We start from the raw sequence: 17,969 nt of genomic DNA, 5'->3' as shown, positions 1-17,969 counted from the left end.
AATTTCGGACCGAAATTTCGGATTTCGGTGGGGACCGAGACCGAAATTTCGGATTTCAGTGGGGACCGAAACCGAAATTCCGAATTTCGGCCTTTACCAAATTTCGGTAATTCGGTCAAAAATTTCGAGAAAATGCCATTTTTTTTTAAATGTTACCAAGTTTCAAACCGAAATTTCGGAATTTCGGTTTGAAATTTTGAACCAAAGTACCAAATTTCGGCTCGAAATTTCGGATTTTGGCGGGGTCCAAAATTAGTACCGAAACCGAAATTTAAAACCTCGAAAGGGAGCATAACAACCAAACATTGCAGTGAGAGAGCACAGTAGCCAATCCACACAAGGCAACAAAGTCACTAATTAGGGCAGCAAATAACCATTCCATGGACGGGAAGCACGGTCTAAGGAAGCACAATTGCATAGAATCACCACATAGTCATCTTCATTGCACCAATTCCCTCGACTTAATACCAAAAGATGAACACCTTGAATAGCACCCATTCATTAGGGCAAAAAACCAGAGAGAACCTTTTGTGTTTTCTACCCACAAAGAACAGAAAACCTTTAGTCTCACACAGTAGAAGACGAATCCAAAGAACATAGAAGAGAAGGGTAGATTGGAACAAGGGTTTCAAGAAGAAAGCAAAGAAAATCAGACCAAGACACTTATCATTGTGGATCTTGGCTCTGATACCATGTTAATATAAAGAACATAAATAGATCTTGGAAGTAATCCACCAAGATGTATAGTAAGAGAAGAAAAAGAAGCAAAGAGAATGAAACTCTACGGTCAGGTAAATCAAACCCCATGAATTCTATGTCTTAATACATGTATATATAGGGTTTGTATACAGAAATTATAATAACGCATTCAATGATGAGGGACCCTATCATAACCCATAACACTAACCACTAGAACAATAAACTAATTATTAAAAATAATCTCAACAAAGATGAATTCCAAAATGCCCCTAGAATCAAGGAATGTCCATTACACTCAATGCCCTTAGAGCAATTTTCATTATTATGGCATGCCCTTAGAGCAATTTTCATGATTACCGCATGCCCTTAGAGCAATTTCATGATTACCGCATGTTATCTCCTCTGATATAATCTGGTCAAGTAGAACCTTCCACATGTAAGGGGCAAGAGGGAGAACCACCCTCTATATGGAAGGCTAAGGTGCAACAAATTTTTTTTAATGGCTACTGAAGATGCTAAAGAGATCCTTTTGGCATCCATCTGTAAACTCAACTCAACTCAACTCAACTAAGCCTTTGTCCCAAACTAGTTGGGGTCGGCTAATGAATCCTTTAGAAAGTTTTCATGAAGAAGGTGAAAGGATCTACCTGGCTCAAGTTGACTAAGTCTACTCCTGACACTAGTTGGGTTTGTCTACATGGATCATTTTCTACCATTCTATCCTATCCAAGGTCATGTTCTCTGTTATGTTCCTAGCTCTCAAGTCTTTCCTCGTTGTTTCTACCCAAGTTGTTTTCGGTCAGCCCCTACCTCTTTTTACTCCATCAACTTGGCACGAGTCACTTCTTCTCACTGGAGCATCAAAAGGCCTACGTTGGATATGCCCAAACCATCTTAAGCGGTGCTCTCTCATCTTCTCCTCAATTGGTGCCACCCCCACCTTTTTACGGATGTCTTCATTTTTAATTCGATCTAACCTTGTGTGGCCGCACATCCATCTAAGCATTCGCATCTCTGCTACACTCATCTTATGCACATGCTGCTTCTTGGTGGCCCAACATTCTGAGCCATACAGCATGGCCTCACAGTTGTCTTATAAAACTTTCCCTTCAACTTGGTAGGTATTTTACGATCGCACAGGACTCCTGAAGCATGCTTCTACTTCAACCAACTTGCTCTTATTCTGTGGTTAACATCCTCTTCAATCTCTTCCTCCTTATGTAGGATTGAACCAAGATAGCGAAAGATATCCCTCTTAGGTACCTCCTGTCCAGTCATATTTACTACATCATCGCCCCGCCTCCTTACATTACTAAAGTTGCACTCCATATACGCTGTCTTAGTCCTACTCAGTCTAAAACCTTTGGATTCCAAAGTAGTTCTCCATAACTCTAACTTAGCATTAACTCTTGCCTTGGTTTCGTCAATTAATACTATGTCATGTACAAATAACATACACCACGGCACCTCGTCCTAGATACCCTCCGTAAGTTCATCCATAACTAGAGTATTAGAGCTGACCATTGATGCACTCATATTGTAATTGGAAACTCACTAGACGTGCCATCCGTAGTTCTGACACTAGTTACTTCTCCATTGTACATATCTTTAATCATATCAACATATTTAGTAGGAACTTTTTTCCTTTCAAGGACCCACCACATAACAATCCTGGGAACACTATCATACGCTTTCTCCATCTGTCCGCATTCTAAATAGAAAGCTGGCCATGTTGACCACACCAAGTCAAAAAACTAAAGAACCAGAGCACTCACATTGCACCAAATATTTCTTGCATCATTAAGTCGCATATGCCCCACCTCGGCATGCATGTTAATGAGGTTTTATAAAAACTGACATTTGGTTCTTCCTCTTATTTACTTCTATTACATTTTTGGTTTTTAAGTTGAGAAAGAGAGGTCTGCATTTTGGACATTAAAACCAAGATCAAGCGACTGAGACAACAACCTATTCCTCTGACAGATTGAAGCACAAATCCCATTTTTTATTTTGATTCGGTATGGATAAAAGCTCTTTCTATGTTATACAATTCAATTCATTTATTGACGATGATTCGATCGGATAGATCCGATATTGTTGGGGTTAATGTTGTTTCTTCATGCAACTAATTTGTACACGTAAGCATATACTAAACATACAGAATTACAAGATTGCATTTTACTTGAAAATAGGGTACAAAGGTCATCAGTTGGAACAAATAAACGGACCGGTGAATCAGCATCCCAAGTTGACGTAGACTCCCCCAACCGGAAAACGCCACTGTAACCCTTAATCATACCTTGAAATCTGCAACCAACACATGCAGAAACTTCACAGAAAATCTAGGCTGTAATAATCCATTCAACAAATGTTTCTTTTTAACTTAGTAATGGCAGAAGAAAATATCAACTAACGAGCTTCTCTATGAAATTTCCAGGTTTTGAATCAGTTACGCCTTTCAATCTGGTAATACAATAATGACATGCACAAAAGACAAGATTGATATCCGTACAAAAGACCTTTTCCATGGGAGTTAGTACATTAAAATGTATTGGGACTTGCTCCCTCTAATTCTTTTTGAGTTCACATGATTACGCTATATTTGTTGATGATTCTTCCCGACCTAGATAATTTTCATCCACCAAAAATCAGACGTTCTCTTGATGGGACCAATTCATGAGAATCAACTACTTAACTAAAGATGATACTCATCCTTGGTATTATAAAAGCCTTTTATTTTAGTGAGTGTTATTTAAGTCCATTTTAAGTTACAGGGGGAGCTTTATGTTTTTTGTTACAAAATCACTCGTCACTTTGAACAGTGAGTTGTTTGAACTCACTGTTCAAACAACTATTCAGAGTTCCTAGAGCTCCTTGTAAGGCTTGCTGGAACACTCGTTGTCGTACCTGATTAATTGCTCGTTGTTCTTCAAAACGAATGGTTTCATTTTTGAAATTTTCTAATCGGTCCAAATTATTATGAGTAGCATTAATCAAATTCTCTTTTTCTCGTTCTATCTCAGAGTATCCATTCACTCTAAACTCATTTGCTTCCATTTCCACTTTCCGTAAGCGAGCCCGGGCTTTTTCGAGCTGCTCAATGGCTCTTCCACGTAGTTCTTCTGAATTTTGAATAGTACTCAAGATCCTCTGTTTTTTATTATCTAATAAATCACTAAATGAAAGTAGATTATCTTCCCATTCATTTCACAACTAAACTTCCATGATCTCTCCCCGAACCAAACATGAATCTTTCAATTCATTTGGCTCTCACGCTCAGTTACTTAATGGGCATTCCCATATCTTTTAATGTAATGAGCCTACCTTCTCTTCTCTGTTCGTATTCCACGATATCGAAACTGATACAAGACCAGAACAGAATATTCGGAGGACTCTTCCGACCAGACAAAAATCTGTAATTGTCAGCAAAGTTGTTTATTTATTTATTTTTATTTATTATTTTATGAAATTTTTATTTTATGAAATTTTCATTTTTTTTTCTTCAAATCCAAAGAATTCTTCTTATTTTATACACAGGCCGTCAATTTAGCGTTGGATACAAAAAGGGGGCGAGGCACCCATTTGTTTTTTTTTTTTTTCAATAAATGGTTCAAATCATTTTATTGATATGAGTGTTCCCGAAGCATTTCGTCACTTGCTACACCCTTCCTTGTCTCTGGGTGCCTAGGTATCCACCGTAAGCCTTTCCTCATTTGAACCTTGCCATTCACGTTAATGCTATGCCATCCTAAGGTGCTGCTAAATGGAAGGATCTTATCAATGTCCATGAATGATAAATCATAGGTCGAACTGCAGAATCGAAAAAATTGGGTGCTATCATATACCTTTGTATCGGCTAAGGTCATGAGCTGGAGATAAGCGGACTCAAACTGCTGACATCCGCCACAGGGTAAACCACCGCCTCTCAGGCCTCCCCGACTGATTCTACCATAGAGGCCAACGATAGGATCTAAAGATCTCCAGATCTATAGATCCAATATAATTTTTTAATAGCTTCAGCTCTCTCTTTGCTTTGCTCTAACCCTCTTTCTCTGATTTTCAGATCTGAGAATGAAGGAACCTTCCTAAAGCTCAATTGTTTCTCTCTTCACTCCCTCTCTCAGATCTGCTTGCCAAGAAGAAAAATCATAGGATTTGGTGGTGGCGCTAGAAAGGGATCAGATCTGTGTAACAAAATGGTGATCGGATAAAAGTTGAGCTGAGATCGAATCTCCGGCAGGATCGCCGGAGAAGACGACTGAGGAAGAAACCCTAAGTTCCAATATTTTTTCCGTTAGAGAGACGAATGGATTTTAGTAAAAAAAATTGAAACCCTAAGTCGACTCTTTTTTACCAAAAAAACGGGCACCCGCGGGTCCACCCGGATCCGCCTAGTTTTGACCGGCCTGGTTGACCCGCGGATCATTTAGAAATGGGTCACGAATGATTGACCCGGACACGGAAATTACGAGCGGGCTAGGTCGACCCGCGGGTCCGGGTCACATTTTGCCAGGTCTACCGAAATTTCATTTTTAGACTTTTTTACAAAATTTCCAACAAAATTTTAAAAATGTACATCGAAATGTTAGAATTTGCACTGAAATTTATGAAATTTCCACCGAAATAGCCGAAATTTCAACCGAAATTGACACCAAAATTTTAGACATTTCGGTCAAAATTAAAAAAAATAAACGAAATCATAATCATATTTTTACATGATTTCGGCTGAAATTTCGGCCCGAAACCGAAACGTTTCGGTTTCGGTGGTGGCCGAAACCAACACTGAAACCGAAATTTAAAACCTTGGCTCTCTCCCCTCCAGCGAGCTCCCCTACCCTCCCCCCTGCGGCGTCCCCCCAAACCCCCAACGGCCCCCCCTCTCTCTCTCTCTGTCTTTCTTTATTTAGGCCCTGTATATTTTAATTTAATTTAGGCCCTGTTTATTTTAGATATTTTGATTGATATAGACCTTGTTTGTTTGAGATTGTGACAACCGATTGAGAGCCCAAAACTGATTATTGGATTCAAAATTTTGTGTAATTTTGAGTCAATCTGTTTGGGGCTCAAAATGTTATATTTAGGCCTTGTTTGTTTGAGATTATGACAATCGATTGAGAGCCCAAAAGGGCCAAACCTAAAACTTATTCAGGTTTCAATTGTTGCCTTGTTTTGTTGGGTTTGCTACTTTGCGTACTAAAATTGTTTTTGTTCTCAAATAGATTTAAGAATATCTTCATCCGGCGCTAGTGTCAATGCCACACATACACCTAGTGATGAAGATGTCTCGAAGCCTTTATGGAAGTATTTGTCTAGATTTGATAGAGATCTTAAGGGTGGAGAGAATGTGAAGTGGCAATGAAATTATTGTCAGAAGAGTTTTGGCAGCTCATACAGAAGGGTTAGGGCTCACTTGTTAAAGATAGCCGGACAAGGAATCGGAGCATGTTCTAAAGTGAAAATGAATGATCTAGTTGCAATGCAAAGGTTGGAGGAAGAAGCCAAAGAGATTATGAAGCAAAATGCTCCCAAGAAAGTGTCATTGCCGCCGTCATCTAGTAGTGGATCATTTGGTTGTACAAGTATGTTAGTCCCTCCAAGTTTTGATTTAAAGAAGAGAAAGAAAAGTGGAAGTGTGAGTGCAATTGAAAAAGCATTCAACATGGCAGCCCGTGATCAACTACATGCCGAGATTCCTAGGATGTTTTACTCTAGTGGCTTGCCATTTCGCCTAGCAAGGAACTCATACTACGCTAGTTCATACACTTTTGCCGCCAATAATGCACTTTCGGGTTATCTGCCTCTGGGGTACAACTTGCTAAGGACAACTCTACTACAAAGAGAGAGGGCTAATATTGATAGGTTGTTGCAACCACGGTTTGAAATTTCGGTTTTGGCATAAATTTCGAACCTAGCCGAAACCGAAATCCCGAAATTTGGTAAAGACACAAGAAATGTCAATTTTTTAGGCCGAAATTTCGGCTGAAATTTGGGAAAGGAATAAAAAATTAATATCTTTTTCAAATTTCGCAGAAATTGATGAAATTTCCGAAATTTGGTGCGTTTCGCCAATTTCGGTTTCGGTCTTGACCGAAATCCGAAATTTCGGACGAAATTTAAAACCATGGTCGCAACCTATTAGAGATACATGGAAGGAGAAAGGCGTGAGCATTGTTAGTGATGGATGGAGAGTCTCAAAGGAGGCCTCTTATTAATTTAATGGCGATAACGGAAGGTAGGCTATGTTTCTTAAGGTGATAGAATTGTTCGGAGGAAACAAAGCACAAATATTTCATTGCTAACTTGTTGAAGGAGGTAATTAATGAGGTTGGAAATGATAATGTTGTTCCAAGTAATTACCGATAATGTTCCAAATTGCAAGGAGGCCGGACAACTTGTTGAAGCTCAGTTTCCTTTCATTTTTGGACCACGTGTGATGCACACACTCAACCTTGCTTTGAAGAATATTTGTGCAACAAAGAATGTGGAAACAAATCAAGTTGCCTATGAAGAATGTGGTTGGATCTCGGATGTTTGTCATGATGTACAGGCAACTTCCCAATATCCCCCAACATATTATTTAAGATATGTGCCGTGCATGGGGTTCCAAAAGAGCTTTTTCCTCTTGTCCATAAGCATTTTCCCGGCTCTAACATAAGCGGATTCACTATCCGTCACAACTTTAACAACATTTTCCTCTCCAATTTCATCAATCATACCATCAAGCAGCTCAAATAAATTAACCGCATTGTGAGAAATACCAGAAGCACCCATGGATTTTAAAAATATGGTTCCAACGGGACTATTCACAAGAAAGTTTATGATTGATCTCCCCGGCCTATCCCCCCCATCCATCACTCATAAGAGTGCATCCATACTTCCTCTAATCCTCCCTATACTTCTCCAAATTAAAATTCATCGTCTCCATTTCCTTTTCCAAGAAAGTTACCCTCGTTTCATGGAAGGAAGGGAGCCTCAATCCCTTCCCAAAATTTATTGATGATTCCATCATCTTTTTGAATAGAGGGCTTTTTACTAGATTAAAGGGCAAGCTCTCCCCATAGATGCATTGGCAAATGTCACGAACTACCGAATCTCTATCCTTCATCATTGAATTTATGGTCACTTGCTTCTTATCGCCCTCTGATTTGAATAAGAAATCAAATTTCCCCTTCTTACCTCCCTCTAAGACCCCCACGCCTTGATCTTCTTCAATATCTAAGTCCTCAACCACATAACTATCATCAATCTTATTTTTTTCATTATCTTTCAATACCTTGACAAAAAGTTCCTTCACTTCATCCGGAAGTTTGACACAAGGCTTAACGTCTTGATGCGTACATCCCAAATGATTCTTTATCCTATGCACACCACCATGATAGGTGTGATCACAAAAATTGCACTTAAGTACGTACTTTTTCCTTTTCCGGTCTGAATCTTAGTGTAGTAATCCCATATAATATCTTTAGTACCCTTTCCGTTCACAATTTTTCAAATGAAATCTGCCCAAAATTAGAGGAATAGAAATCACTTATAACATGCACAAGAGAAAAAGGATATTAATGCCAAATCCTACAAATGGTACACAAAAAGGATATTCATGCAATTTCTAGTTGGGGACTCCACAATCAGTTGTCATAATCTAAAACAAATAGGCCCTTAGAGCACTGTTAGTTTTGGATTTTGAGGACCAATTCTGAGGCCAAATCGGATTATTGGACTCAAATTTTGAGCAATTTTCAGTCCAAAAATCTGTTGGGTAAGTGATATATTCACACCTTTTATGGGCATTCACATAGATATCAGATAGCAATATATTCACCTAATCACCCATTTTACAATGTGACAATACAAATCCAGATCAAGGGTCCCACCAGAAATGGAACATCTCTGCAAAAAAAATGAGATGTTTGTCGGATATGCTTGTCCAACCATAAATTGGAAGGGATTTGTTAGGCACATCACATCTGCTGGCTGTTGCATGAGAGAGCACACACCTCCTGAATAAGACAAAATCTGTTGAGAACTGAGTCTATGTGGACCACTCTCATGCAACAGCCAGCCAACATAGGTATTTATAAACAGATTTGCTATGGACCAACCTCATGAATAAGACAAAAACTGTTGAGAAGTGAGTCTCTATGGATACTCTCTTGCAACAGCAAGCCAATAAAATGTCTTCTGCAATGGCCCCTAACAAATCCTTTTATAAAAATAAATTTGTTGGCTGTTGCATGAGTACAGACACCTCGTGAATAAGACCAAATCTGTTATGAACTGAATGTACGTGGACACACTCTCATGCAACAGCCAGCCAATATAAGTATTTTATTTATAAAGGGATTTGTTGTGGACTATCATGCATAAGACAAAATTTGTTGCATGAGAGAGAAAACACCTCATGAGTAAGACAAAAACAGTTGAGAAGTGAGTCTATGTGGATACTCTCTCTTGCAACAGCAAGCCCACGAAAAGAGATCTGCAATGGTTCCTAACAAATCCCTTTATAAAAATAAAATTGTTTGTTGTTGCATGGGAACAGACACCTTGTGAATAAAACGACATCTGTTGAGAACTTTTAGTGTACGGTGGAGACACTCTCATGCAACAGCCAGCCAATATCGGTATTTTAAAAATCAAGGGATTTGATGTGGACCATCATGCATAAGACAAATCTGTTGCATGAGAGAGCAAACACCTCATGAATAAGACAAAACCTGTTGAGAAATGAGCTTGAGTGGATACTCTCTCTTGCAACAGCAAGCAAGCCAACAAAATGTCTTCGGCAATGGTCCTTAGCAAATCCCTTTTTAAAACAACCATTTTTTGCTCACAAAATTCACGAGGGGGGGGGGGGGGGGGATTACTTTGTGCAGAGAAAGAGAGAGAGGAAAAGAGATATTAAGTTTACGGGTGATTGCGAGCATCCGGAGGGAAATAGTCCCACTCTACAAAGTGGGGTGGGGACACCCTACGTCTTAAAAAAAAGAGATACTAAAAAAAAGCACAAATATATAAACTTACAGGGTTTAGGTTTTAGGATTTGATTTTAGCTTCGGCTTCTTCTTCTTCTTCCTAGAATCTAAAATCAAATCCTAAAACCTAAACCTAGTAAGTTTATATATATATATATATATATATATATATATATATTTTTATTTTTATTTTTTAATCTCTCTCCCTCTCTCTCTCTCGCCCTCCCCTATGGATTTTGTGAGCAAAAAAGGGTTGTTTTAAAAAGGGATTTGCTAGGGCCCATTGCCGAAGACATTTTGTTGGCTTGCTGTTGCAAGAGAGAGTATCCACACAAACTCATTTCTCAATAGGTTGTCTTATTTATGAGTTGTTTGCTCTCTCACGCAACTATGCAACAGATTTGTCTTATGTATGATGGTCCACAACAAATCCCTTGATAATTAAAATACCTATATTGGCTGGCTGTTGCATGAGTGTGTCTCGACCGTACACTAAAAGTTCTCGAACAGATGTCGTTTTTATTCACAAGGTGTCTGTTCTCTCATGAGTTTTTATTCACAAGGTGTCTGTTCTCTCATGCAACAACAAACAATTTTATTTTTATAAAGGGATTTGTTAGGGACCATCGCAAGACATTTCGTGGGCTTGCTGTTGCAAGAGAGAGTATCCACATAGACTCACTTCTCAACAGTTTTTGTCTTACTCATGAGGTGTTTTCTCTCTCATGCAACAAATTTTGTCTTATGCATGACAGTCCATAATCCCTTTATAAATAAAATACCTATATTGGCTGGTTGTTGCATGAGAGTGTGTCCACGTACACTCAGTTCTCAACAGATCTTCTCTTATTCACGAGGTGTCTATTCTCTCATGCAACAGCCAACAAATTTATTTTTTTTAAAGGATTTGTTAGGGACCATTGCAGAAGACATTTTATGGGCTTGCTGTTGCAAGAGAGTTCCACAGACTCACTTCTCAATAGTTTTTGTCTTATTGATGAGGTTGGTCCATAGCAAATCCGTTTATAAATACCTATGTTGGCTGGTTGTTGCATGAGAGTGGTCCACAGAGACTCAGTTCTCAACAGATTGTCTTATTCATGAGGTGTCTGCTCTCTCATGCAACAGCCAGCAGATGTGATGTGCCTAGCAAATCCCTTCCAATTTATGGTGGGACACGCATATCCGACAAACATCTCAATTGTTTGCAGAGATGTCCATTTATGGAGGGACCCCTGATCTAGATTTGTACTGTCACATTGTAAAAGGGGTGATTGGGTGAATATATTGCTATCTGAAATCTATGTGAACGCCCATAAAAAGTGTGAATATATCACTTACCCAACAGATTTTTGGACTGAAAATTGCTCAAAATTTGAGTCCAATAATCAGATTTGGCCTCAGAATTGGTCCTCAAAATCCAAAACCAACAGTGCTCTAAAGGCCTTTTGTTTTAGATTATGACAACTGATTGCGGAGTCCCCAACTGAAAATTGCATGAATATCCTTTTTGTGTACCATTTGTAGCATCTGGCATCAATATCATCTTTCTCTTATGCATGTTACAAGTGATTTCTATTCCTCTAATTTTGGGCAGACTCCATTTGAAAAATGAACGGAAAGGGTACTAAAGATATTATATGGGATTACTGCACTAAGATTGAGACTGGAAAAGGAAAAAAGTACGTACTTAAGTGCAATTTTTGTGATAACACCTATCATGTTGGTGTGCATAGGATAAAGAATCATTTGGGATGTACGTATCAAGACGTAAAGCCTTGTGTCAAAGTTCCGGATGAAGTGAAGGAACTTTTTGTCAGGGTATTGAAAGATAATGAAAAAAAAATAAGATTGATGATAGTTATGTGGTTGAGGACTTAGATATTGAAGAAGATCAAGGGATGGGGGTCTTAGAGGGAGGTAAGAAGGGGAAATTGGATTTCTTATTCAAATCAAAGGGTGATAAGAAGCAAGTGACCATAAATTCAATGATGAAGGATAGAGATTCGGTAGTTCTGGACATTTACTAATGCATCCATGGGGAGAGCTTGCCCTTTAATCTAGTAAAAAGCCCTCTATTCAAAAAGATGAGGGAATCAGCAATAAAGTTTGGGAAGGGATTGAGGCTCCCTTCCTACCATGAAACGAGGGTAACTTTCTTGACAAATCAAGTGGAGACGATGAATTTTAATTTAGAGAAGTATAGGGAGGATTGGAGGAAGTATGGATGCACTCTTATGAGTGATGGATGGGAGGATAGGCGGGGGAGATCAATCATAAACTTTCTTATGAATAGTCCCGCTGGAACCGTTTTTTTAAAATCCGTGGACACTTCGGGTATTTCTCACAATACGGTTAATTTATTTGAGCTGCTTGATGGTATGATTGATGAAATTGGAAAGGAAAATGTGGTTCAAGTTGTGACGGATAGTGCATCCGCTTATATTAGAGCCGGGGAAATGCTTATGGAGAAGAGGAAAAAGCTCTTTTGGAACCCATGCACGGCGCATATCTTGAATAATATGTTGGGGGATATTGGGAAGTTGCCTGTACATCATGACACACATAAGAAGGCAAGACAAATCACTATTTTTATTTATGCACATGCATGGGTGTTAGACTTAATGAGGAAGTACATGGAGCTAAGGGACTTGGCAAGGCCAGGTGCAACAAGATTTGCAACGGCATATCTCACCTTGAAATCCATTCACGAAAAGAAGGTGGAACTTAGAGCCATGTTTGCTTCGGAGGAGTGGGCTAGAAGCACATATGCAAAAAAAGCCGATGCTATTTCAGTTACGAGGATTATTTTGGGAGATGAGAGGTTTTAGCATTCCATTAAGTTTTGTTTGAAGAGTGTGCTCCCATTGGTGAAGGTTCTTAGACTTGTAGATGGAGATGGTACTCCACCTATGGGATACATTTATGAAGCTATGGATAGAGCTAAGGAGCAGATTCAAGAAAACTTGAAGAACAAGGAGCAAAGGTATATGCCGCTATGGAAGATCATTGATGATCGATGGGATAAGCAAATCCTTAGACCTCTTCATGCGGCAGCTTATTTTTTAAATCCCAAGTAAGTTTTACATTTATTGTTGATGATACTTTTACATTTATTGTTCAAGTTTCAACTTTCAAGTTTGTATTAAATTTATTTTTAAATCATTTATCATTTTTTGTAGATTTCAATATCCAAAAAATTTCAAGGCCGATAGGGAGGTGATGAAAGGGTATTACGATACCGTTGAGAGGATGATTCAAGATGAAGACACAAGAGATAATATTGATATGCAAACAGATAAGTTTAAAAAGTCGGAAGGTGATTTTAATAGGAGCATGGCAGTGTCGGCAAGAGATAAAAAGCAACCAGGTATGATTTATAAGTTATAACTTATATAATATAGAGTTTTTTTTATATTGAGGAAGTCTAAACTGAAGAGAGCCCTTGCAGAAAAGAGGTGAAAGGGCTCCCCCATTGGCTGCACATCAGCATCATGTTTGACTTTTCAGTCATTATTAATCCATGATGGTGATGTGCAGCCAATAAGAGAGCCCTTTCACCTCTTTTTTGCAAGGGCTCCCTTCAATCTAGAATTCCTCTTTTATATTATATTGTTTGGAGATGATTTTATTTGTTTTTTATTTTATTTGTGTAGCATTATGGTGGGAAAGTTATGGAAGTCATGCACCGGATCTCCAAGAGCTAGCTGTTAGAGTACTTAGCCTTACATGCAGCTCCTCTGGTTGTGAAAGGAATTGAAGCATCTTCGCGCATATACACTCGAACAAGAGGAATCGTTTGGAGCAACAAAGACTTAATGCATTAGTGTATATTAAGTATAATATCAACTTAGAGATGATGAATTTAAAGAGGCAACAAAGAGGAGAGACATATGATCCTATTTGCTTGTCGGATATGGAATCCGATGATGAATGGATCACAGAGGAGAGCCCCACTTCACTATCCGAGGATTTTTCTTGGTTAGATATGCAAGAATGTTTTAATGATGAAGAAGGGGAACCTAAACTTAGGATGAGAAGAGGTAACATAATAACTTTTGACTTTTATTTTTTATTCATTTTTCATTATATATAATTTCTTATTAATATTACTTTTATTGTTTTATTATATAGGACCAAGAGACTTGAGACTCAACCGAAAGAAGAAGGCAAATGTCAGTGGAAAGGGAAAGGAGAAACGTGTTGATCTTGATGATGAGGAAGAATGGGAAGATGGTGAAGACTCTGAAGAAGTTGAGAATGAAGAAGTTCAATTGCCGGACGATGATGGAGATGATTCGGATGAAGATAATGATGAGGGCATTGACTTTGGAGATTATTGAGTTGTCCTTTTTGTTTTATTTTTGGGAATTTGGATGGTTTGAATTTTGTTTGTTTTGATGAATTATGATAGAAAACTTTTGGAAGTTGAAATTAGAAGCTCAGAAGTTAGAACTAAATTATTTTTGTGCAAACAAATTGCAAGTTTGCAATCATATATTTACTTTTATGCGCTTCATGACTTCATCTTTTCATATATGATATAATTATAATTTTCTCAACTAAATTTCTGCATTTGTCAAAAACTCTTACGAGTCATGAGTCGAGTCGAGTCACGAGTCAGTATTTAAGAAAACAAGTCACAAGTCGAGTCACGAGTAGACAAATATGCTTCTATGCCCCCAAGCCTTTTCCTAATGATGGGTACCTACTATCCCGCGCTCTCATATTTTTTCCCAATTATTTGATGCCATAAAGAATTTTTCTCTTCTCCAAATCTCCATAGCCACTATCCAAGAAGGGCTTTATACCTTAATTTTAAATTCCCAACGCCAAGGCCTCCATGTTTCTTCAACCTGCACACCTTTTGCCACTTTATCATATGTTTAATCTTTCTTTAACTTTCTTCACCTTCCCACAGAAAATCTCTTTGCAACTTTTCCATTCTTTTAGCCACTTTGCTTGGTATTATGTAAAGTGATAGGAAATACACCGGGAGATAGAGCCGCCTTTATAAGTGTAATTCTTCCTCCAAAAGATAGATATCTTTTTTTCCAAGCTGTCAGTTTCCTTTCCATACTTTCGATTACTGGGTCCCACAAAGAAGTTTTTGGAACACCATAGCCAAGTGGTAAGCCAAGATAAGAGATCAGTAGATCCACCTCTTTACATCCAAAGATAGATGAATATAATACCACCTCTCTTGCTGCATATTAATGTCTGCCATCGAGCTTTTGGAAAAATTAAATCTTAAAGCTGATGCCATCTAGAACCACTTAAAAATTCTTTTAATGTTTCTAACATACACCTTCTCTTCCAAGAAAATGAGTGTGTCGTCATCGAACTGGAGGTGGGAGATCATCTGCCCATTTCTACTAACCTTTAAACCTTTTTTCGCCACTCTTGACAAAAGGAGACTAAAAGCTTCTATGATCATGATAAATAGATATGGGGAAATTGAATGGCCGTCTCAATCCTCTCGAACTGCCAAAGTATCCCGCTGGGGATCCATTCACCAAGATAGAGAAAAACGGTGTGGATATGCATTCTAATAATAAACGACAAAGTTTGACAGGAAGTGCTAGAAAATTGAATTTAAACATATCTTATAGGATCTTTTTATGTGCTATTATTTTATTGTAGTACATTTGAGTAAAATCAGCCTTCTAACTTCTAAGTGTATTCACACAAGATAGAGAAGCCCCTTATGAATATGAACTAATTATTCCCAGGCAAACACCTTGTCATTATTTAACATGCAAACTCATGAACATATTCTTGTCCAAGATAGCCTCAAGCCATTCTTCAATTACCACAAATATAACCAACATACCTTTGAAAAAAAAACAAATATAACCAACATAAAGCGATAATTGATGTACTGCATATGGACAAATGTACAATTATTGAAAAAAGATGTATTGCATTTTACAAGTCAAGATGTGAAATTTACTTCTAGGTTTCCACATAAACACTAGACACAGCACATTTTCTTAACCAAAAGATCAAGTATACCTTTCCACTAGCTTCGTAGCTTTACCGACACAAACAATCAGCAAACCAGTTGCCATAGGATCAAGGGTACCAGCATGGCCCACCTGTAAATAACAATTGGAAACTGTATCATTCACACCAGAAACCATTACCAACACGCACGTCTAGTCCAATAGAAGAACACCTTTTGCACTTTGACCAGGCGGCGAAGCTTTCCACAAACAGTAAATGAAGTCCATCCTGCCTTGAAATAAGGTAATGTTATTTTTTACTCTTTTATTGTGGACTAACCAGAAAATGCAAATTGCATGGTAGCGATCATATAAGGGAAGAAGCCAACTTAGAAATTTATGTGTAGATAACATAGAGATTTGAAATCATTGGATGTACAGAATGACACTCTATAGCAAGTAATATCAGGTATCTATGCATAAACAGAACATGTTTCCTTTTCTTTGAATGGTAACAAGGAGAACCTGCTCTCCCTCCTGTAGCCACCACATTTAGTAAATTATTTGTGCTAACTAAATACTTGAGGCTAAACGTTCCATTTCTATAAAAAAATGTGTCAGGCTAAACATATTGGTTTGCTCCTGCAAAGGTTCCCAAGTAAGGAAAATGTATCAAATCCAATGGTTACTAGTTGATTTTCATATTGCACAATTCTGAAACACCAAACAAGTACTTATAACAGTAAATTGAATGTAAGTTTCACTATCATTTATATGAATTTCGTACAATCTTATGTTCAACAAAATGTATAAGAAGCAGTGGAGCAATGAAAATTCAGTGACAATCAACTATTAAGAGAACTAGCATTTTTTTTCTCTTTTTGTGAGAGAAACGGAGAGAAAAGAGATAAAGTAATTGTCATAACTTTGGTAGGAAAAAATTCCACCTTTGACAGGCACAGGCTATTCATAAGACGTTTTGCTCCTTGAGGAAAAGAGCCAAGTGAGAAAACTCATAAAGGGGAATTGAAGTGTAGTAAACGAGAAGATCAGAAGCTGAATAGTCAAATTGATTTACAATATCTGGTTCATTTTCCTGATCTTACTAAAATTCCGGTTGACTAACTACAAAGGCACGGGATCTGGTTCGAAATGGTTAACAGTCAAATTGTAGATTGTAGGGATGTTTTGCTGATTAATCAATATTTATCACAGGCAGTAATTATTTGTGCGCAGAAATTAAAGAAGCTGCCCACATTGTCAAACTACCAGTTACTGCAAAAGCTTAAGCTGTTGGAGAAGGCGTTATTTAATCTTTTATACTTTAACACTCCCCCTCACGTGTGGCCCCTCTTTCTTTGGGTTGGCCTACATGTGGCCCCACTTTTGGGTTTGGCCATTGCATGTGGATTTTGCTAGAAGTAGAAGATATCACTAGCTCTTTAGCTCATATAGTCGGGCATTACTCCATTCGCTACGCTCATGGCGGTCCGGTACTACTTCCTACTTTTAGGAATATTTGAAGACTAGTATCTTCTTTAGATTTGTTATTCCTCTCGCTCGGCGAGCCTATCCTCTCAAGCGGCGAGGCCTGTGTTATCAGTCGGCGAAGCCTCACAACGGGAGGTAAGGCTCCTTTCGGAGGTTTTTGTTACATTTGTTCTCTAAAAGCGGTCGGCAAAGCCTCCCTTTCCGTACTCCGGTCCCGCGCATGTTCTCAATATTAAATTTTTATATGTTTATTTTATTTTTCCAGTTTCTTCCAGATATAAATCCGAAAATAAGAAAAAAATTAAGATATCTCGAGATACACCCTTCCCGAGGAATTCCTGAGACAATATTTGAGACTAAGCTTGAGAACATGTCTACCAAGAAAAACGAACCACTAAAAGACACCAGTAAGGATCTCTCAACACGTAAAAACGTGCCCATGATCGCTCATAATCACAAGTATGACTAATGAGATAATCAGGTTGAGAACATGTCTACCAAGAAAAACGAACCACTAAAGGACACCAATAAGGATCTCTCAATTCTCAACAAGTTAAAATGTCCCCATGATCGCTCATAATCACAAGTATGACTAATGAGATAATCAGGTGGAAAAGATACAGATAAAAATCCTTTTACCTTGTAGCTAAGCAGTAGTCCTCCAACAAAACTATTGTTTGTTATATTGGGTATTCTCTGGAAAAGATCTAACCTTAACCACAGAAACCTCGGTTCCCTATAAAGACTAGAAAATTCAGTTACAGAGCACAAATATTTCCTAAAATGACGAGTCATATCAAATTAATAACATTGAGTCCAATCAACCCTAGGCAAGTGAAAAGTGAGCTTGGGAAGTAAAAAA

The 17,969-nt window shown here is 38.1% G+C and overlaps 1 protein-coding gene across 1 annotated transcript in view; it reads right to left on the bottom strand.

Moving 5' to 3' along the window:
* Positions 1 to 17,969, bottom strand: part of LOC143860642 (Pseudouridine synthase family protein) — a 49,123-nt gene that overhangs the window by 17,849 nt on the left and 13,305 nt on the right. The window contains exons 2-4 of the mRNA XM_077371385.1: positions 15,850 to 15,905; positions 15,687 to 15,769; positions 2,928 to 3,006 (exon numbers count right to left, since the gene is read on the bottom strand). Coding sequence (XP_077227500.1) covers positions 2,928 to 3,006; positions 15,687 to 15,769; positions 15,850 to 15,905 — 218 coding nt within the window. The remainder of the gene's footprint in view (positions 1 to 2,927; positions 3,007 to 15,686; positions 15,770 to 15,849; positions 15,906 to 17,969) is intronic.

The sequence above is a fragment of the Tasmannia lanceolata genome, unplaced genomic scaffold (genome assembly GCF_043159265.1).
Source record: "Tasmannia lanceolata isolate RefF3 unplaced genomic scaffold, GAP_Taslan_0.1 ptg000037l, whole genome shotgun sequence".
Classification (NCBI taxonomy): Eukaryota; Viridiplantae; Streptophyta; class Magnoliopsida; order Canellales; family Winteraceae; genus Tasmannia; species Tasmannia lanceolata.
The sequence above is the reverse complement of the archived record's forward strand: the minus strand, read 5'-3'. Positions and strand labels throughout refer to the sequence as shown.